At 36.1% G+C, this 21,584-nt stretch overlaps 5 protein-coding genes and 1 non-coding gene across 6 annotated transcripts; 5 read left to right on the top strand and 1 right to left on the bottom strand.

The window, feature by feature from the left end:
- The first annotated feature begins 3,600 nt into the window (after positions 1 to 3,600).
- LOC106306146 (ABC transporter D family member 1-like) lies at positions 3,601 to 10,840 on the top strand. The gene is made up of 26 exons (XM_013742634.1): positions 3,601 to 3,769; positions 3,999 to 4,085; positions 4,232 to 4,481; positions 4,568 to 4,792; positions 4,933 to 5,130; positions 5,234 to 5,688; positions 5,784 to 5,919; positions 5,998 to 6,076; positions 6,234 to 6,472; positions 6,569 to 6,873; positions 6,957 to 7,068; positions 7,155 to 7,313; positions 7,502 to 7,601; positions 7,674 to 7,782; positions 7,895 to 7,985; positions 8,281 to 8,405; positions 8,483 to 8,632; positions 8,716 to 8,788; positions 8,870 to 9,050; positions 9,143 to 9,301; positions 9,408 to 9,554; positions 9,638 to 9,865; positions 9,941 to 10,104; positions 10,182 to 10,234; positions 10,316 to 10,394; positions 10,479 to 10,840. Exons 2-26 carry the CDS (start codon positions 4,024 to 4,026, stop codon positions 10,572 to 10,574), a joined length of 3,975 nt encoding a protein of 1,324 aa, XP_013598088.1. The 5' UTR covers positions 3,601 to 3,769; positions 3,999 to 4,023; the 3' UTR covers positions 10,575 to 10,840.
- Positions 10,841 to 12,579: 1,739 nt separating this feature from the next.
- On the top strand, positions 12,580 to 14,134 carry LOC106303481. The gene is made up of 6 exons (XM_013739739.1): positions 12,580 to 12,827; positions 13,325 to 13,361; positions 13,443 to 13,514; positions 13,589 to 13,684; positions 13,781 to 13,866; positions 13,962 to 14,134. The coding sequence occupies exons 1-6, from the start codon at positions 12,580 to 12,582 to the stop codon at positions 13,993 to 13,995; spliced, it is 573 nt and encodes a 190-aa protein (XP_013595193.1). The 3' UTR covers positions 13,996 to 14,134.
- Positions 14,135 to 14,814: 680 nt separating this feature from the next.
- On the bottom strand, positions 14,815 to 14,887 carry TRNAR-ACG. Its single transcript has one exon. It is a non-coding gene; the product is annotated as a tRNA-Arg (tRNA).
- A 124-nt stretch (positions 14,888 to 15,011) lies between these two features.
- Positions 15,012 to 17,452, top strand: LOC106301591 (TLD domain-containing protein 2-like). Its single transcript, XM_013738038.1, has 8 exons — positions 15,012 to 15,464; positions 15,717 to 16,240; positions 16,335 to 16,407; positions 16,482 to 16,559; positions 16,662 to 16,725; positions 16,797 to 16,884; positions 16,977 to 17,061; positions 17,157 to 17,452. The coding sequence occupies exons 1-8, from the start codon at positions 15,342 to 15,344 to the stop codon at positions 17,238 to 17,240; spliced, it is 1,119 nt and encodes a 372-aa protein (XP_013593492.1). The 5' UTR covers positions 15,012 to 15,341; the 3' UTR covers positions 17,241 to 17,452.
- Positions 17,453 to 17,754: 302 nt separating this feature from the next.
- On the top strand, positions 17,755 to 18,566 carry LOC106303973 (50S ribosomal protein L23-like). Its single transcript, XM_013740337.1, has one exon. The coding sequence runs from the start codon at positions 17,794 to 17,796 to the stop codon at positions 18,328 to 18,330; it is 537 nt and encodes a 178-aa protein (XP_013595791.1). The 5' UTR covers positions 17,755 to 17,793; the 3' UTR covers positions 18,331 to 18,566.
- Positions 18,567 to 18,851: 285 nt separating this feature from the next.
- On the top strand, positions 18,852 to 20,642 carry LOC106304016 (ras-related protein RABH1c). The gene is made up of 6 exons (XM_013740391.1): positions 18,852 to 19,142; positions 19,637 to 19,707; positions 19,805 to 19,893; positions 19,965 to 20,082; positions 20,174 to 20,264; positions 20,344 to 20,642. The coding sequence occupies exons 1-6, from the start codon at positions 19,026 to 19,028 to the stop codon at positions 20,500 to 20,502; spliced, it is 645 nt and encodes a 214-aa protein (XP_013595845.1). The 5' UTR covers positions 18,852 to 19,025; the 3' UTR covers positions 20,503 to 20,642.
- The last annotated feature ends 942 nt before the right edge of the window (positions 20,643 to 21,584 follow it).

Raw genomic sequence — 21,584 nt, 5'->3', positions numbered from 1 at the left:
ACTTTATAAGGGACCAGGTGCGTACTGTTATGTAAATTTGTACTCATTTATTTAATAAGTGCATTAATTAGGTAGGTTTATTGAACAGTGGGATTGGATTAGAACCGTTAGATACAAGGTTTATAAAAGAAATCAGACACATATTATCCAAGCAAATACACATCTACTTGTCTGGTGGTGGATGGGGATTTGTACTTTGATTGGGTGATTTGTGGTTAATGTTAGTGTAGGTGGAGAACTTGTGGTTGGGGGAGGGGTGTGACTTTGGGAAAGTGTTGCTGTCCAAGAACATGTGGTCAGGAGTAGCGTGGTCAGGTATAGTTGTATACCATATCTATCTTCTTCGTCACCGCCATTTCCATAACCACTTCCATGAGTTTTACCTTTGCCATAAGTTTTTCCACCGCCACTTTTTCTATCGCCACCTCCTCCATACCCTCTGGTTGATGGTCTACTTCCATTTTTGGGTCTTCTTTCTTCACCGGTCCGTAAGAACCATCACCATGAAACTACCCCCTCCATGACTGCCTCCACCTCGAGCAGCACCTCCATACGCATCTCTATCTTGTGCTATCACTTTCGTCAGTTCCATTTCTGTAACATGATCTCCGCCACCATAAGATGATTTTCTACCATCCCTGTTACCGCTTCCATCTCCGCCTCAGCAACTGTAAATTCATCGTCAGTGTAGATGAAAAAAAAAAGAGACAAATTATCAGATTATGGTTTATTAAAAGAATAAATTGATTTATAATTAACTTGTGTTTTTAGTTGCTTCAGTTAGAGGGTAGAAAAGACATTTTTATGAAACAAAGTACTCTACATAGTAGAATTATGTCTGAGTGTAAAAAGAAAGTAAAAAGGTATGTCTAAATGTAATTTTTTCTTCCGTAAAAAGCTTTTACCAATGTATTTTTTTTAAAAGCTAACCAGGTCTATAAAGATTTTGATTACATTTTCAATTAATTATGCTCGGGCTCATTTTCACCTTAGTTATTGGGTCAGATAAAACTAGAATCATAAAATTCCAAAATATATTTCTCGAAGGAACCTATATATCTCATAAATAAATAAATTACAAAATTTGTTAAAACAACAAATCTTAATATAATTTTTTTAGAAAATAAACATGCGGTTTAAACTCCATTTTCAGTCCAATATAATTTAAACTAGGTGTTTTACCCGCACATGCGAGCATAATCGTTTTACTAATAGTTATTAATATATTTCTTATGATTTAAACATGACAATAACTTATTCTTATATTCTTAATCATTTTAGTTTTCTTTGATTTTTATCCCGGTCTACGTCTTCTTAGTACATAGGAAAGCTATAAAAATATGAAACCATGAGAGCATATTACATATCAAATATTACACACAATAAAGTAAAATAAGAATGTGAACTTCTTTTTTGGACAACGAAGAATGTGAACTTTTGGTCTCTCTTAGTCTACTTTGTATTTTTGAACCAAAAAAATGTATTAAATTACCGAAAAACATTGAAACACACAAATCCAAGTAAAAATAAAATAAATAAAAATAAAGTTTGATGATAATTTAGAAGAAAACTTAAAAAAAAAACAAATTGAGATAAGGATAATATTTCATTGGTTTACTTGATAAATATATACATTGAGTTATCGAAATATTTCATAAGTTTACATTTAATAAACAAAAAAATAGATAATGATAGTTTTATTATTATTATAGTTAATTATATAATGATAAATCTAATTATTCATTAAAATATATATATACTTTAGCCGTTTTAGAGATTAAACCATTAAGCACATGTTCATAACATGATTACATAAGCAACTCTCTAAACTTATTATCAAACCATAAATTTTTTTTATAAATTAAACAGTAATAAAACACATAAGTGAAATAACTGCCATTAAATAATTTATAATAACTAATTCATAATTCCAAACTGCATGTAACAAAACCGATTTGCTTCCTAGTCTTTTAAATTCAACGAAAGAAATAAAAACATAAAAGTCCAACTAAACAGAAAACAAATATCAAAAGTGCATAAATATAGATGTCAAGAACCAAAAAAAAAGATCTAAAGCTAAAAAGAGAATTAAGCTTTGATGTTGTTCATATAGCCTTTATTGCAAACAACTCCACCAATAATATTGTTTGACAAAAAAAATATTGTTAGATCTGCACAAAATGATTGAACCACTGAAAAGAGAACGTTCATATCAGAATGAAAGTGATATCACGAAGATAACACAAGCAATTGAGACAATCAGAAAACACTATACCTGGAAGATGAAAAAAAAACTATAACCGATGTAATGAATGAGAAAAATGAAACTATAAAATTTAAAACATTTTACATCACATGAAAACAATAATTGGTCTTCACTTGTGAAAGTTAAAGCAATTATAATTTTAGTTCCAATTAAAAATTTCGAGATACTTATATTATTTAAATGAATAAATTAATGATTTAAGCTAAAAACTAATAAGAAACTTGTAGAAGTTAAAATAATTATAATTCCAATTAGAAATTTCGAAATAGTATACTATTTAAATTAATAAATTGATTAAAAATTTCGAAATATTTATATTATTTAAATTAATAAATTAAATATTTAAGCTAAAGACTAATAATAATATGACAAATAAGCAAAATTAGCTAAATTCATGGAAATGTGACAAATCAGCAAAATCACTTCATAAATAATAGTATAGATTATTTGGCATACATTTTCTACAATAGATTTGGGTTTAAAATATTAAAGTGTAATTGTTCAATACATAAATTATATTTCCACATGATTATAAAATTTATTCAAAAAATCTTTTTATTGTCACCGTTTGAAAAACATGAACAACGCTTTTAAACTTAAAATTTCATATGGTTTCCAAATCTTTAATAAAAGTTGAATAATATATAATATGATATTACAAATATTTTACACATTTGTATAAAATTTGCAACGGAAAAATTATTTGCGCGGATCAAAATCTAGTTAACAAATTATAATTTATCATGTGTCCATCAATTTCTTTGAACAAAATAAAATAAATTGGTCTGCAAAATAGAAAGAAAAATATACGATTAAGTCAACCAAAAACTAATTGATAAGATGAAATAATTTTAAGTTATATCTATATTATTAAAAGAGAAGTACCTATTTGAAAATGTTCTTACTTCATTAATTAAACTCCCTATTTTTTGCTTGTCTTTTTCAGTTGCATTTATGAAATATCCTAAAACGAATAAAACTGTCTAATTTATTACTTGTCTTTTCAGTTATATTAATAAAATATGCTTAAATAAATTTAAAATTCATATTTTATTGTTTGTCTTTTTCAGTTACCTTAATAATAATCACATGGACTTTCTTAATCAGATGCAAATGTTGGATCAATTTAAAAAAAAAGCCATGGGGCTTTTAATTTAAATGTGAAAGGAAATGGTCATTATTTTAGGTTCACCACAGTAAAAATATTTTTGCAGAATAAGCAAAGAAATCAATAAAAGAGGGAAAAAAATAAAGCAAAAAAAAAAAAAAGGGGGCACGAGTGAGTCACACGTGTGAATAGAGGCGTCATCATCTTCTCATCTTCCCAAGTTCCGGCTCGCTCTCTCTTTTTCCTCTCGATCAGTTGCGGTTAAAATCTTCCTTTCGAGAAGGCGGGCGAGCTAGTAGTTGCTGTTACGATTACTGCAAAACTTACGAAGAAGAAGAAGAGCGATTTCGATTCAATATTGTGTTACTTTCGTCGGTTGAATCTCTCATGCTGAGGTATTATTTCTCATCGATTTGCTAATTGGTCCCACGATCGTTAGCTGTTGTTGACTAGCAAAAGTAAATGAATCCTTTTTTTTTTTTTGAAATCATCTCTGTATAGAGTTTCTCGCTTCCATGAGAAAATTAGATTTGATGATTCTGAAGTTTTATTTGCTTTTACATATGTCATGATTTGGGATTGTTTCTTTAACCTAATTTGGAGTTTTGGTATCAGTGTTTCAGGTGTTTTGGAGAATTAATTTTCACCCATGCCTTCTCTCCAGCTACTGCAGTTAACTGAGCGGGGTCGGGGTCTTGTAGCTTCAAGACGGTAACTATTACTATTGCTTTGCTTTGCTTCTTCTTTTGTATCCTTTTTTATCTCTTCTTGGGGGATTGCGATATCTTTTTTTTTTTTTGTTTTGTTTTGTTTTGTTTTGTGTTCGTTATTATTTTGTCCTCTGTTAAATTCTATAGGAAATCTATACTGCTTGCTGCTGGTATCGTGGCTGCCGGTGGAGCTGCTGTTTACTTAAAATCAAGGATCAGCTCCTCTAGGCTCCGTGGTGGTGATGATGATGGAGCATTGGGAAAGCGGACAGGAAACAATAAGAATGCAAAGAAGAAAGGAGGAGGACTGAAGTCTCTTCAGGTTCTCACTGCTATTCTCTTGTCTCAGATGGGAAAAATGGGTGCCAGGGATCTTCTCGCACTAGTCGCCACTGTGGTATGCTTTTGTTTCATGTTATTCCCCAAGATCTGGCAAATGTATATGATTATTTTTCTCTTCTTTTATACTTTTACAAATCACAGGTTTTCAGAACTGCTTTGAGCAATAGATTGGCTAAAGTTCAAGGTTTCCTATTCCGTGCCGCTTTCTTAAGGCGCGCGCCACTCTTTCTACGTCTTATCTCCGAGAATATTATGTTGTGCTTCATGCTATCCACGACTCACGCTACATCTAAGTACATAACTGGGGCCTTGAGTTTGCGTTTCAGAAAGATATTGACGCAACTTATCCATTCACATTACTTTGAGGTAACAACCACCTTCTGTGTCTTTTTGAATTGGAGGCAATTCAATTATTTACCATTTCTTCATGGTATTATATGTTTTTGACAAGTGACCATATCGAGTATACTTCACACTGCTGGATACAAACTTTATGATTGTTTCAGAATATGGTATACTACAAAATATCACATGTGGATGGTCGGATTACGCACCCGGAGCAGCGAATTGCCAGCGATGTACCAAGATTCTCTTCAGAGTTGAGCGAACTTATACAGGATGATTTGACGGCAGTTACTGATGGGATTTTGTATGCGTGGCGCCTTTGTTCATATGCTAGTCCAAAATACATCTTCTGGATACTGGTGATTTCTGTTTAATCTTCTGTTTAATGTTTTGTCTAACATCCGTTCGCAGTACAATTTTCTATCTGGTCTTTATGAACTAACTTGAACAAGTGTTGTCCAGGCATATGTACTGGGAGCCGGTACTGCGATAAGGACCTTTTCTCCTTCTTTTGGCAAATTGATGTCCAAAGAGCAGCAGTTGGAAGGGGAGTACCGACAACTTCATTCACGCTTAAGGACTCATTCGGAAAGCATAGCATTTTATGGTGGGGAAACCAGGGAGGAATCTCATATACAACAAAAGTTCAAGAATCTTGTTAGTCATATGAGTGACGTCCTTCATGATCACTGGTGGTTTGGCATGATCCAAGATTTTCTGCTCAAGTATCTTGGTGCCACAGTTGCTGTTATTCTGATTATCGAACCATTCTTCTCTGGGCATCTAAGACCTGATGACTCGACCTTAGGGAGAGCCGAGATGCTAAGCAATATAAGATATCACACCAGTGTCATTATTTCTCTCTTTCAGGCTTTAGGAACACTTTCTATAAGTTCCAGGCGGCTCAGCCGACTCAGGTAATACGTTATGAGTTCATATGAGGTAATAAGTTACACCCATCAGTTGTGGTGGCTATGCTTTCTAATTTTGGAAATGTTTTTTCTTCCAACAGTGGTTATGCCGACCGGATTCATGAGTTGATGGCTGTCTCGAGAGAACTCAGTGGTGATGATAGAACATCTTTACAGAGAAATAGAAGCAGAAATTACCTTACTGAAGCAAACTATGTTGAGTTTTCGGGTGTCAAGGTAGTTGGAACACAGATTCATGTTCTTGTAATCCTTCTCCAAAAGGCTGTGTTCTTAATGTTACTTAATGCACTTCAGGTTGTTACTCCAACGGGAAATGTTTTAGTGGAGGATCTCACACTTCGAGTTGAGCAAGGATCTAATCTTCTGATTACAGGTGACCGCTTTACTTCTAGGGAGTGACATTTTATAACTAACAAATTTCCTTTTCATAGCAAGAATTATTGATAGAATAGCCTATGGTGCTACTTTAGCCTGCCTGATGTTATCATTATTCTCTCTTTTCATTATTGATTAAACAATATGAATCGTAGGTCCTAATGGAAGTGGCAAGAGTTCCCTTTTCCGAGTATTAGGAGGTCTATGGCCCCTGGTGTCTGGGCACATTGTGAAGCCTGGAGTTGGTTCTGATCTTAACAAGGAGATCTTCTACGTGCCTCAACGGCCCTATATGGCAGTTGGAACACTTCGTGACCAGTTAATATATCCTCTTACTTCTGATCAGGAGACTGTACCGCTCACTGAGACTGGAATGGTGGAGCTATTGGAAAATGTTGGTATCCTATTTACTTCGTGACCTGTTAATAGTAGGATGGATTGTGTGGTTTGACTTTCTTTTGCTTATTTTTGTGGACTTCTGATTTTGTAGGTTGACCTAGAATATTTATTAGATCGCTATCAACCTGACAAAGAGGTTAATTGGGGTGATGAATTATCTCTGGGAGAACAACAGAGATTGGGAATGGCCAGACTGTTCTACCACAAACCTAAATTTGCAATTCTTGATGAATGCACAAGTGCTGTGACAACGGATATGGAAGAACGTTTTGCTGCAAAGGTTCGAGCTATGGGAACTTCTTGCATAACAATCTCCCATCGTCCAGCCCTTGTTGCATTCCATGATGTTGTTCTGTCATTAGATGGAGAAGGGGGATGGAGTGTTCACTACAAGAGGTTGGATTTGTTTCTTAACCATCTTTGTGAGGGTTACCAAAGTTTTCTTTTGCATTTACTTATTTAAAAGGACTAAACTTCAGGGACGACTCTGCACTTCTGACGGACGCTGGAGTTGATTCAGCGAAAATTTCCGATACAGATCGTCAAAATGATGCGATGGTTGTTCAACGAGCGTTTGCTGCAGCTAGAAAGGTCTCCAACAGCTTATGATTATTATTCTTTTACTTTCGTTGAGGGGTGCTTTGTGGTGGTTATAACCTTGTTACTTGGTGCTGTAGGAATCTGCCACTACTAATTCAAAGGGTCAGGCGTACTTGACACAGTTAATTACAAAATCACCAGTTGTAGATAAAAGTGTTGTGTTGCCTCGTTTTCCTCAACCTAAGACATCCCCAAGGGCGTTGCCATTAAGAATTGCTGCAATGTTACACACATTGGTGAGCTTGAGTTATTAGTGTGAATTTTGTTGAAAACACTTGTACCAATTTTTTGTAACTCAGTAATAAATACATATGCATTTCCTCTTTAGCTTCCTTGGAAGGCGAACTATCTGTTCCATTTGGCTAAACTTATTCGTACCACATTAATGCTAAAAGTAGCTGACCATTTCACTGTTATGTTTCAGATACCCACTCTCTTGGACAAGCAAGGAGGACAACTACTTTTGGTTGCTTGCCTTGTCGTCTCAAGAACATTAATCTCTGACCGAATAGCCTCTTTGAATGGTATACTCTGTTATGTGACCTGATTGTTATTGATAGGGCTCCTTTTCTTACAACCACATGTGATTTTCGCAGGAACCACTGTGAAGTATGTCTTGGAGCAAGATAAAGCAGCCTTTGTTCGTTTGATTGGTTTGAGTGTTATCCAAAGTAGTGCATCTGCTATCATTGCTCCTTCATTAAAGTAATATTTCCTTTTTATGCAAGTTTAAAACTTCGTTGTGTCCTTTATTTTATGGAGTTTTTGTTAGATTGTTAGTTACATTTGCTGATGTGGTTTCAAACATTTTTTCCAGGCATCTAACGCAAAGGCTAGCATTAGGGTGGAGGATTCGTTTGACTCAACATCTGCTACGGAATTACTTGAGAAATAATGCGTTTTACAAGGTCAATTCAGATTTTATGATGCTTAAAGATACTATGCTAGCATGCCCTATTTATGCATTGTGAATTATGACTATGACCTTGAGTTATTCTGTGCAACTTGAGCTACTAAAATAAAGCATGATGTGTTATTTACACTTATGTAAGAAGTATGTTGATCCGCACGGATTTAAAATATATATTCAGTTGTGGTTGGTATTATGCTTCATAGAGGCTGGTTGTTTGTTCTTTTCCTTGTAAGCTAATATCGCAAATTTAGAGACACTAAAGATTTCACATTGGATTGATATCCATGCAGGTTTTCCACATGTCAGGCAATAGTATTGATGCGGACCAGAGACTCACTCGTGACCTGGAAAAGTTAACCACTGACTTGTCTGGACTTCTTACTGGAATGGTTAAGCCATCGGTTGACATTCTGTGGTAAGTACATTTTGCTAGATTGTTTTCCTGATGTTTCATGGTTTCTTGGTATGAGTTTTCAAATTTTGTTTTTGTAGGTTCACCTGGAGGATGAAGCTATTGACTGGTCAAAGGGGAGTTGCCATACTTTACACATATATGTTACTTGGTCTGGGTTTCTTGAGACATGTTGCTCCCGATTTTGGTGATCTAGCCGGTGAAGAACAGCAGCTTGAAGGGAAGTTTAGGTAACTCTTTTTTACGTTTCTCCAATTTTTCAGATGATTGCGTTATAAAGAGTATCTGGACCAACTTCTTCCTGCTTATTTAGGTTTATGCACGAGAGACTGAACACTCATGCTGAATCCATTGCATTCTTTGGAGGCGGAGCTCGAGAAAAAGCTGTAAGTGTCTTCAGTTCCTTTGCTATAACTGTTGGATTTTGGGCTAGCTATTGACCTATCTTTTGTTTTTTCATGGAGCAGATGGTTGACACAAAGTTCAGGGCACTATTGGACCATTCTTTCATGCTCTTGAAGAAGAAATGGTTGTATGGCATACTTGATGATTTCGTGACAAAGCAACTTCCCAATAATGTGACTTGGGGATTGAGTTTGTTGTATGCTTTAGAACACAAGGGAGATAGAGCACTTGTCTCCACTCAAGGTGAAGATTTGTCACACTTTTCAACGTAGGCCAAATAAGTGTATAATTTCTCTTTATATAACGCTTTCTTGCATGATGTCTTGATATACCAGGTGAATTGGCACATGCATTGCGGTATCTAGCTTCTGTCGTCTCTCAAAGCTTTATGGCGTTTGGTGATATTCTTGAACTACACAAGAAGTTCCTTGAGCTCTCTGGTGGTATTAACAGAATTTTCGAGCTCGATGAGTTTTTGGATGCTTCTCAGTCAGGTACGCTCACGCTATAAGGTCTCATATGCTTGGGAATTATTGGGCTTAGACATGTGTTATAGAGAATGTATTTACTTTTGGGTTGATCATATTCGTCTATATTCAGGTGTTAACTCAGAAAATCGCACAAGACGCTTGGATTCTCAAGATCGAATATCCTTTTCAGAGGTGGATATCATTACCCCTGCGCAGAAATTGATGGCTAGCCAGTTATCATGCGAAATAGTTGCAGGGAAAAGCCTGCTCGTCACAGGTTGGTGACTTAATAAAATCTTCGTCACTGAAATTTTTGCATGAACGTAGTGTAGAGCTAACGCTAGCAAAAAATATTTTCAGGACCAAATGGTAGTGGAAAGACTTCAGTATTTAGAGTGCTTAGAGATATATGGCCCACTGTATGTGGAAGACTTGCCAAACCATCATTGGATATCAAAGAACTTGGGTCAGGGAATGGCATCTTTTTTGTTCCGCAGCGACCATATACATGCTTAGGGACGCTGAGAGATCAGATTATATACCCTCTATCTAAAGACGAAGCAGAGAAAAGAGCCGCTAAGTTGTATGGTAATCTATAGAGAAACTTATCTCTTACCACCATGATCTTCCCTCATATAATTTTTTATTGTTTGTGAGTAACAGGAGAAAGCTCAACTGAGGCTGGAAGCGTTCTGGACGTTCATCTGAAAACCATCCTGGAGAATGTTCGGTTAGTATATCTTTTGGAAAGAGATGAAAGTGGTTGGGATGCTACAACCAACTGGGAAGACATATTATCTCTTGGAGAGCAACAGAGGCTTGGCATGGTAAATTAAATCTCTTATATAGTTGTATGAATAATCTGACTTGTTTCTGGTGTATTAATTCTTTGTGTGTATTGTAGGCACGTTTATTCTTTCACAGACCCAAGTTTGGAATCCTAGATGAATGCACCAAGTAAAATGATCGAGTCTTTCTCCCCCTGTAGTTTTGCAATCTTCTTTCCCCTTTTTGTTTAATACTCTTTTGGATTTGCAGCGCGACGAGTGTTGATGTTGAGGAACAGCTCTACAGGGTTGCGAAAGACATGGGAGTTACTTTCATAACCTCGTCACAGGTAAGCTTTTTGTTTTTCGCATTCATTCATTCATTATTATGAACATCAAATAAGAGTTCTTACCAAAAATCTCAAAAACCTCAGCGTCCGGCATTGATACCGTTCCACTCATTGGAGCTAAGGCTGATTGATGGAGAAGGAAACTGGGAGCTACGTTCTATCGAACAGGCGACAGAGTAAGAACTCAGCAAGACACTTAAGAGAAGGTTCTATATACACTAGTTTTAATAATAATAGCAAAGCTAAAGAAAAAAAGCCATAAGACCATATGCAAATGCAAGTAATATCTTTAGCACAAAGTCCTCTATATGGGTGGGTATGTAGTTACTCTGCTTTCGACAGTGTAGGTAGAATTGAATTGGAGAATCTCTCACATGGAGGATTGATTGTTTTTTATCTTTTGAAGAAACAATGTAAGAAAAAAGAAGATGAAAGTGAATTATACATTGATAGGGCATCAAAAATGTACAGTGTGTTTTCCATTTCCATGGAGATTGATGATATTTTCTTTTGTTGGTATTTACTTTTCATCCTTTAGTTTCTACTACTCCCTCTGTTTTTTTGTTTTTTTTAAGTAGTTTAAGCAAAATTTGTTTGTTTCAAAATATAAGCAGCTTTCATAATATTAGCTTTCATAATATTAAGTAATTTTTACTTTTATTGGATATAGTGTTACCAATCAAATAATATATACTTATTTATGATTGGTTTAACTATACCTAATTTATATATCAAATGCTACTTTTAAAAAAATTAATAATTTTTTTAATATTTGTGCATTTATCTAAAACTACTTACAATAAAAAAATAGAGGGAGTATCATTTAATAAAGTGAACAGATGTGTTCTAAACAAAGTAACAACACATTATTTATTAGAAGATGACTAACACGACCAATGCTGACATATAAGTTTTTTTATATATAAGCGAACTTTGATTGATTTTCTAAATCTTCCTAAAACAATATAAATAAAAAAAGGAAAATATAAAAACTATATACATATATAACGTAGCTTCACAGAAAATTGTAAATATAAATGCTTTTTAAAAGCTTCTTCTTAATAGTAGTATATCTTAAACCACAAGACAGTCACGGCGTCCGGTGGCGCGTCCGCGCGCGTACCGGCGCCGATGGCTTTCTCCCTTGTTATTCCGTTCAAGTCTTAGTGAGTTTATTCCGATCTGTCGCCTCTCTCCGACATGCGCGCCGATCTGGGTTAGGGCTTTGTACTGAGAAGATCGGTTCTCTGCAAATCTTCTTCTTCTGGATTCGCGGCGAGGAGAGAGGAGATAAGATAGTCAGCGGCGTTTTGATCCGGGATGTAGAGGCTTACATAGCTCTTGCATCGCCGATAAAGCTCCCGGGTTGTGGAGGCTCCTTTAGCTCTGTGGCGCCGGTTAAGTTACCGGAGCGTGGAGGCTCCTACAGATCCATGGCTGCCGGCTTCTGCTTCTTTCTTCCCTTCTAGGGTTTACTTTCTGTAGTTTTTTGTTTTTTTCACTGGTTAATCAAGTTGGGTTCCGGTTTGTTGGATGAGTTTCTCGTTGGAGGACGATGGAAGCTATCCGGAGTAAAGGTTGTTGCTTGAGCGAAACCTCCTTCTTGGTCCTCGTATTGAACTCTGGCGGATGAGATCTCGTTCACGATTGATCCTCTCCGAGATTAGGCGGTCCTGGGAGGTTTGGCGTTCGTGGTAAAGATGTTGAGGAGTCTATGGGCTCCGGTGAAGCGTGGTGAATCGATCGGTGATTCTTCGGTGGTTGTTGAGATGGTGACGATGGTGCGGATCGCGTGAAGGCGGCCGACATCAGTCTTTCTCTCTTGGGCCTTCGGTCGGTACCGGGGTCAAGTTCGTGGGCCGGTGTAGCCTTGTGGGCTTACGGTTTTACTTGTTTTGGTTGGTTGCCCGTTTAGTATTGTGGGCCTTTGTTCTTGGGCTTCGGCCATTGGGCTTGGCCCGTATCTTTTAATAAATAAAAATTTGATGGAAAAAAAAAAAAAGCTTCTTCTTAAGAGATAATAATATTTTTTACTTAAAATTGATATCGGTCGGTGGCCACACGCTTATATATAGGCCCATATATAAAAACCAATCAATCAATCAACAGTTATATATATTATATATAAGAGATATATAAATATCCCTAGACCTTATCCTATCTCTCATTGAACAAATACGAGAACATGGAGAGGCAACAGCAAAGGAAGGAGGAAGCATGGGTGATATGGAATATCAGCATGTGCCCGATTCCGGATGGTGTTGATCCTAGTGTGATGGGTACGACAATACAAAAGGCGTTGGAAAGTGCAGGCCACGTCCGCCGCTATGATCAGATCTCCATCACCGCCTTTGGCAACAACCTGATAAAAAAAGAAAGACGTCACGAGGAAGCTCTATTCTACTGGAAAAATCTCTCTTATGCATGGCACCAGTTAGTCTTCTTCTTTTGTTTCTTTTGTGTATTATATTTTTTAATGGATTAGGGTTTTCTTTAGATTGAGGGTTTGGTTTCCTTGGCAGAATATCAAACGCAACTGTTAATTTGGTCCCAAAGAACTCGTCCTCCGGCTACTATGATGATCATAGACAGTCATGAGCGACTGGGAGTGGGATGGTTAGCTTCTACACTTTCAGACCTTGAAGATGAGGGATTCACAATTCTTCTTGCATATCCTCAATGTGACGGCATTGCCAAACCCTTGCCACGTTCCTTTTCTAAACAGTGGTATTGGCAAGACTTAGTGTCTGGTAATAAGTGTGTCCCCTCTCTCCGTTTTTTTTTATATAACCCCCAAAATTAAATTGTTTCTGAATTACTTTCCACAGATGAACAAAAGACAATAACAAGCCTTGATCTTAAGGAAGATTGTTATGAAAGGAATTTTGTATTTTGCTCATTATGCTTTTTTAAATCCCAAACCTTTGAAGATTTACCCACCCATCTCAAAAAGGACATGCATATTCTGTAAGCCTCTCTTTCTCTCTACTGTTTTTTCTCAATACAAAACATTTTTGCCATCGTCTTATATGTTTGTTTGTCAAGTAGGAGTGGAACCACTCTTGTGATGATAGTGTGGACTGGCTGAACCTTGCTAACTTGCACCTTGGTCGATCACAGGCATGTTTTAATCTTTATATCTCAACTCAAAGTTGATATTTGTAATCTCTAACACCGACTGACTTCCACTGCAGGAGTGGGACCTTAGGGCGGCTCGAGATTTCTTTATCCGTTTATCGTTCAAGTACGGGGAGAACCCCGACCCTGTTGATCTGAAAAATCAGAATAAGGCATGTCTTAATCCTATATATCTCATCTCAAAGTTGATTATTTTTATTTTTTTAATTTACATCATCTCCTCTAACACTGACTTCCTTCCACTGCAGGAGTTGGACATTCTGGCGGCTCGAAATTTGCTTACCCATATAAGGGAAAAGTACGGCCTCAAACTCGACCACCTTTTGACCTACTGGCAAGTTTACATTTCTTTTCCTTTTTGAGTTCCAACTAATTTACATAGCTTTGCTTTTTTTTTCTATTTACCCTGACTTTGGTTTTATTCTAAAGTTTTGAAGACATATCTGATGAAGAAGAAGGATAAGCTTGGCGAAGAAGCGGCGAGGAGGGTGTTGCAGTTTTCATATGGTTTATTTACTGGTTTTATGTAATTAATCAAACTTACTTACTACTTTGTTATCTTTTGGGGGTGGGGCTAACGTGTGTTTTTTTTTCAAATTTTCTTGCTAGTCTCTACTTTATAATATTTTTAATAACAATTAAAAGTAACCAAATCTAACTTATATTAATAACTAGGCGATGGTCCGAGCTTTCAACAATTAAAAAGTATTTTTCAACACATTCAGTAGTCTTTCATAAGAGCATAGAAGTTGGTTTCAACACATTCAATCCACTTTTAGCTTTGAAGAAACAAAAAGATGATTATACATTGTTAGACATAAACATATTGTACAGTTTGTTTCCATCTTGTCTTTGTTGGAATTACTACTTTTATCTTTTAGTTCTTTCATTTAATAATACTTTTTTTAAAAAATGTGAATTTTAGAATAAAAAGTAAATAAATTATAGAATTCAAAGTAAACAAGTCTTTCACTTGGAAAGATGGAGAGAAGGACGCCAGTGAGAAAGCCAAACACTTCCAACGCCGATCTGCTTTCCTGGTCGGAAACACCTCCTCCACCTCCTCCTCCTCCTCACCACTCACAAACGCCTCCAAACACAGAAAGAATTGCTCAGGTTACAAGTTAAAAGAGATGAATGGCAGTGGCATATTTGCTCATGACCCAAAAGACGCATCTGAATCCGATGCCTACTACTCTCGACTTCGTTACTATCAAGTATCTATTATTAACCCCTGTTCGGGAACGTTGTTAAGCTGTCTCCAATATTTAAAAAGCGAATACGACTTCACTGGGTATCGAACCCAGAATCTCTGGTTTCGTAGACCAGCGCCTTATCCATTGGGCCATGAAGTCCTTCTGTTGTAGTGGATACTAGTAAATACAATATATAAAATAGATAATAAAACAAAAAATGCGTGAGGGGTCTACGCTTTTGGTTTCCTCGTCACCGTCGCACACCCGCAGTCTCTACCGAATATGATTTATGATCTTTCTTTCTTTATAAGCTGTTAAGCTGTCTCCAAAAAAATTCTGAAGAGAGAGTATTGGATAAGATAGACAAGGGAGAGAGAAAGAGAGAGGGATGATTTACTTTTTTAAGAAGTTTCTGTTTTGCTATGTGTGGCGTTTTAGGTAGATAATCTACAGCTAGCTATTACAAGAGAGAGAGAGAGAGAGAGAGAGAGAGAGCTGACTCAATCTGTGGTGTAGATTGATCAGAAAGATCGTGTGGGAATCTGAAAGTTTTTAATCTTTACTAAAATTAGAATACTTTGTATAAAAATAGGAGGGGGGAAGAAGAAGAAGAATGGGGAAGAAACACAAATCATCATCATTGAGAAGCAAAGCAGTTCACTTTGTCACCGATCTCACCACCGGTCTCCTTAATCCCATCTCTGATAAACCACCCTCCTCCTCTCCTCCTCTTCCGGTATCTATCCATCCAAAGTTTTCACCTTTTTTGCCTTGTTGTTTGTTGTTGACTCAGTCCATGTTGGTCTTCGGGGTTTGTTGTTCGACAATTAGAGTCTTTATTTTTGCTTGGTCTTAATGGGGTTTCTGTTTTAATGGCAAAAGAGAGTTGCTTTTTTGACAACATTTTGTGTGATCGACCATTCTCTTCAATAAGAAGGGCTCCTTTCTGTGTTTTTCCTGATTATTCAATTTTTGGCTTTATAACTAGGATGAGGAAGAAGATGAGTCCAAGAGAGATCAACTAGCCTCCATCACTGAGGAGGACCATCAGTCTAAAGACGAACCAGACACTTCTTCCTTCTCTGCTTTCCTTGGCTCCCTCTTGTCCTCACACCCCAAGGATCAACAAGAAGACGAAGAGGCTGAATCAAGCGATACTTCTTCATCATCATCATCCTCTTCAGTGAATACAATGAAGGAAACTACTACTAGTGTTGCAAAGAAGAGCTTGTTGTCCAAGTATAAACAGCATTTCAAGAACTTTTACCAGGCTGTTAAGCTTTCCAAGGATCGAAAGGGGGTGAATACTGCTGAGGTTAAAACGGACGATGACGATGGCTTGGAGATGAAGCAGATGCAGGATAAACATGAAACAGCAACAACTGTAGTACAAGCCATTATTATACCTGAAACTTCAGAGCCCTCTCTTCTTTTGACTGACCAGTCAAGACGTTCCCTTTATTCTTCACTCCCTGCTCTCGTTCAAGGCAGGAAATGGATTTTGCTTTATAGGTGAGACAAAAAAAAACACACACACTTTCATTGTTTAATTTCTAGTTCTATCGATGTGTGTGTGTGTGTGAGTGATCCTTTGGGTTTGTTTCAGTACATGGAGGCATGGTATATCACTGTCAACGCTGTACAGGAAAAGCCTCCTCTGGCCTGGTCTCAGTTTACTGGTAAACTTAAAACTCAAAATGTTGGTTTAAAGTATGGACCTCTTATCTATGGACAAAACCAATGTTGGTTTCAGGTTGTTGGAGACAGGAAAGGTTCGGTGTTTGGTGGACTTGTGGAGGCGCCTTTGATACCAACTGATAAGAAGTATCAGGTTTGGCTCCCCTCCCCCAAAGATCCAATCTTTTAATTAGATTCCGTTTCTTTTCATCTCTAGTTGATGTTCTTTTGTCTCTGCGTTGTTGTTTGTGTTTAGGGAACCAACAGTACATTTGTTTTCACTGATAAGTCTGGACAACCCACTATATACCGTCCCACAGGTATTTGCTCAAGCAACAACATAGAGCTTCTTCTTGGAAGTCTTTCTTATTCACTTGTAATTTTTGAGTAGGAGCAAATAGGTTTTACACATTATGCTCCAAGGACTTTCTAGCTCTCGGTGGTGGTGGGCGGTTTGCTCTCTATCTAGACAGTGAGCTGTAAGATTTTCCTATCTCCACGACAAATAACAAACCATGTATGATGTATATCCTCACTTTGTTTGATTCATTATCGTGTGCTAATAATATAGGCTAAGTGGATCAAGTGCTTACTCGGAGACATACGGGAACGCGTGTCTTGCAACCTCTCAGGACTTTGATGTTAAGGAAGTGGAGGTAGTTTAACTTCAACTCTCTCTCTCTCTCTCCTTTTGTTTCACTGAAGACAAACAATGAGAAAAACGCACTCATTCATTGATATTTGTTTGCAGTTATGGGGATTTGTGTATGGCTCAAAGTATGATGAGATTCTAGCTCTCAGCAAAACAAGAGAGTCTGGTATTTGCAGGTGGTGATGATCATCATGATGAAATGGAATTTTTTTTTAAAAGTGAGGTTATCTTATGTAAATGTGTAGTTATATAAAATGTTTTCTTACCATGACTTACTCACTCACTTGTAACCAAGAAACCTTTTTCTTGTTGTTGTTGTTGTTGTAATGATTTTGGAATGATATGTCAAAACATAAAACTGGTTGAAGGTTCATCAATAAAAATTGGTTTATGCAGATTGCATGAGATATATTTAACATTGTTTGGAAATGTAATTAGAATTATAGTCACAAATGGTTTTAAGATTGTAAGTAAAACTTTCAGACACATCAAATAAACATTATGTAGTTCAAGTGTACTACTGATCATAATGATTTATAAATAAAAAATACTCCTATTAGATTAATGTTAAAAAGTTAATTCGGCCCATTAAGTCATATTCGCATAGCGGATAAAGCTTCATATAGCCCATTTAATTAGTAATCGGCCCATTAAGGTACAAGTCAAAGAGGAAGACGAAGAACCCTTTCCCCTTCACCATTTTAACCTATCAGAGAAGTGAAGAAACTCCGTAGAAATGGGAAGTCGAATGGGAGGACGAGTGGTCCACTTCGCGAACCTCCCGATCAAGCTTCTGATGCCGACAAAGCTCACGAACATCCACGAGTTCGCGCTGAAAACGATCCCATCGGCGACCAAGATCGAGATCAAGAGAGTCTTGGAGTCTCTCTACGGGTTCGAGATCGAGAAGGTGAACACTCTAAACATGGACGGGAAGAAGAAGAAGCGCGGCGGGCTGCTGATAGCCAAGGCTGACTACAAGAAGGCTTACGTCACGCTCAAACACCCTCTGTCGATCTCAAGTGATCTGTTCCCCGTGAAGTTCATCGAGGAAGACAGGAAGAGCAAAGTGAAAGGATCTAGCTTTGTGGAGGAGGAAGGTGATAAGAAGAGTCATTGGCTTGATCAGAAGGAGAAGAGGGAGATCGGCGGTTACAGTGGTGGTAAAGCTCGTCGCGGCGGTGGTGGTGGGAGAGTGAATTCGCCGGCGAGAGGTGAGGCGGAGGCGGGGGCGAAGTTTCCGTGGAGTAATATGAGGTTTAGTGGAAAGTAAGGGCTTTTCGGTAATTTTCTATGACCAAACTGGTTTTGTGTTTCATTTAGCTGTCGGATTTATTATTATGGACTTTTATTATGGACTTCTGTGGCTTTGGCAAATAAAGTCTTCATCTTTCTCTACGTAATGATGATTATGAAACACATTTGGCCTATGATATGATTTGATAAGCTTTGTCCTTAAACTACAAATGTGTAAGAAGAATGCATCAGTGTGTGTATGATTCCTTACTAGTTAATGGTGTAATGTTTTAACTGAAAACGTCTTCTAAATCATAAAATCAATTTGTCTAAATATTTTATCTTATAATGCAACAACAAGAGATGTTTGCTCAAAAAAAAAAAAAAATGCAACAACAACAGATGATAAAGAAAGGTTTTGATGATAAACCCACTAAATGACATTAGAACGTGTTAGAGATGATAACCCATCAAGGAGAGTTTTATTCACGCGCTTATATTTTTAAATAGTCCGCGGAGATAGTTGAATATTAGGAGGTGGTTACGTTACATAATATTTGGCGCGTGGCGAAAGGAGCTTGTTGAGCTTTGTTGTATGTGACCGAGTCATCGTCGTCGTGCTCGCCCTCTCTCTCTCTCTCTTGTTCAAGAGCCTAAAGAAGAAAGAAAACTTCTTGGAAAAAACTCGGATCTCTCTTATTAATCACTCTTTTATTCTGGAGCAACGTGAACATGGCGTCTGTTTCTGCTTTGGCAAAGTTTAAGTTGGTGTTCTTAGGAGATCAATCTGTGGGCAAAACAAGCATCATCACCCGTTTCATGTATGATAAATTCGACACCTCTTACCAGGTTCTACACAATCCTTCCTTTGATTGTTTCCTTTCATATTGATTTTCTTGATTTCTTGGAAACTCTGTCTTGAATTGGTCAATCTTCAATGAAAAGTATTGTCCTTGTGATCTCTCTCTCTTATTGTTAGTATATTATCTGATTATCTCCTTATTATGATATCACGATCCATGCTTATGCTTCTTTGTTTTTTTTTTTTTTTTTTTTTTTTTTTTTTTTTTTTTTTTTTTTTTTTTTTTTTTTTTTTTTTTTTTTTTTTTTTTTTTTTTTTTTTTTTTTTTTTTTTTTTTTTTTTTTTTTTTTTTTTTTTTTTTTTTTTTTTTTTTTTTTTTTTTTTTTTTTTTTTTTTTTTTTTTTTTTTTTTTTTTTTTTTTTTTTTTTTTTTTTTTTTTTTTTTTTTTTTTTTTTTTTTTTTTTTTTTTTTTTTTTTGGGATGTAACCTCTTGTTATTAAGCCTTTAATTGTGTGTGTTGTGTTGTGTTCTCTGACTGCAGCCTACCATTGGGATCGATTTTCTGTCCAAAACAATGTACCTCGAAGATCGAACTGTTCGCTTGCAGCTTTGGTGAGAGACCAAACAAGTATCTCATATCTGTTTTTTTGTGTGCTTTCAAATGATATAGAGATTTAAGACATGGATTCTTTTTTTTTGTTGTTTTTAGGGATACGGCTGGACAAGAAAGATTCAGGAGTCTGATCCCAAGTTACATCAGAGACTCTTCTGTTGCAATTGTTGTGTATGATGTTGCCAGTGAGTCATTGCTTTTGGTTACTTCTTTAATCCACTATGTTGTTGTGTGTTTTGATTACACGCTTTTGCAGATAGGCAAACGTTTCTGAATATTCCGAAATGGATCGATGATGTACACAGAGAAAGAGGTGGTTCAGGCGACGTTATTATTGTCCTTGTTGGTAACAAAACTGATCTTGTTGATAAAAGGTAAAATACATAGAGAAAGAAGAACCAAAACTCAAGACTTATTTTCAAATCATAACATGCTTCTTCTTTATTTTGGGTAATGAAAAAACAGACAAGTATCGATCAGTGAAGGGGAAGAAAAGGGTAAAGAGCATGGAGTGATGTTCATTGAGACCAGCGCCAAAGAAAATTTCAACATTAAGGTTATTATTAAATAGGACTTGAAGTGTCTTATCTTTTTTTTGTCTGATTTCTCTCACACAACATGAGCATTTTTTGCAGGCTTTGTTCAGGAAGATAGCTGCAGCATTGCCTGGGATGGATTCATATTCGTCGGCGACAAAATCAGACGATATGGTTGATGTGAACCTAAAGAACACTTCAAGTTCATCACAAGGTGAGCAACAAGGAGGAGGTGGTGGAGGCGGCTGTTCTTGTTGATTCAATAAATTTAATTAAAAGAAAAACATATTCCGTTTAAGACACTCGTGAAGCCAGAAAAAAAAACAAACCAAAAGGATCCAGAAAGTTTTCTCTTTTGTGATTTTTCATTTTTTCTATCTTATACATACATTATATTATATTACAAACTATAGAATATGATGATGGAACTCCAGAGAAAGGAATTAATATGGGAGCTTTTGAGGAATATATAGAACTTACTAGACACTCAGATTTGACACTTGCAACAACTTCGTCATGATATAACAATACACAATTCCTTCACAGCATGTACATATAGTTATTAAGGCCGATTTCAGAATGTAACCTATTAATAGAGTAAAGATCAATGCAACCAAATTCTATCACATGAATTTCGAAAATCTCATCCATATATATGATATTTTGAAAGTTGAATCTTATTAGTAAAAATAAATAAAATTCATCTCTTAATAACATTAGGTGGGGGTTATTGATTCTAGTATTTTAATGGATTTGGAAATTCTCATAGATTTGAAATTTTTTGATAAATCCACTGATTTTTAAAATCAAATAAACGGATTTCATAAGAATTCAGATAGATTTAAAAATGAAGTATGTATATTATTATAAATCAATCAAATGGATTTACAAGAGATGAGATCACGGCTTGTGAACAGGGCCGGCTAATTACGGGGGGCAAACAGTGTGACCGTTCCGGGCCCAAGAACGTGTCCTCCCGTATATTAATAGTTAATGGGTCCAATTTTTTTTTATAAATATATATATTTTATACAAAAAATTAAAAAATCTAATATATAAAATTGAAAAGGGCCCAAAAATATTTGATATGTATATAGTTTTATTTTCATCATAAAATATACAAAATATTACTGATTAAATTTTAAAAATATTTTACACATTATATGAATATAAATCTAAAGGATAAATTTTTTTTTGCCATATGGCCCATAAAAATGTTAAGCCGGCTCTACTTGTGAAAATGCCATCAGTCTTTAAAATAGAGAACACTTTCTTGTAATCATATTTTGTTGTTGTGTATGATCTCTTTTTATGGGGTTAATTTGTGTTCATTCCTTATT

This window comes from Brassica oleracea, chromosome C7 (genome assembly GCF_000695525.1).
Source record: "Brassica oleracea var. oleracea cultivar TO1000 chromosome C7, BOL, whole genome shotgun sequence".
NCBI classification, from domain to species: Eukaryota; Viridiplantae; Streptophyta; class Magnoliopsida; order Brassicales; family Brassicaceae; genus Brassica; species Brassica oleracea.
Note: the sequence above shows the minus strand (reverse complement) of the source record. Positions and strands in the feature narration are given on the sequence as shown.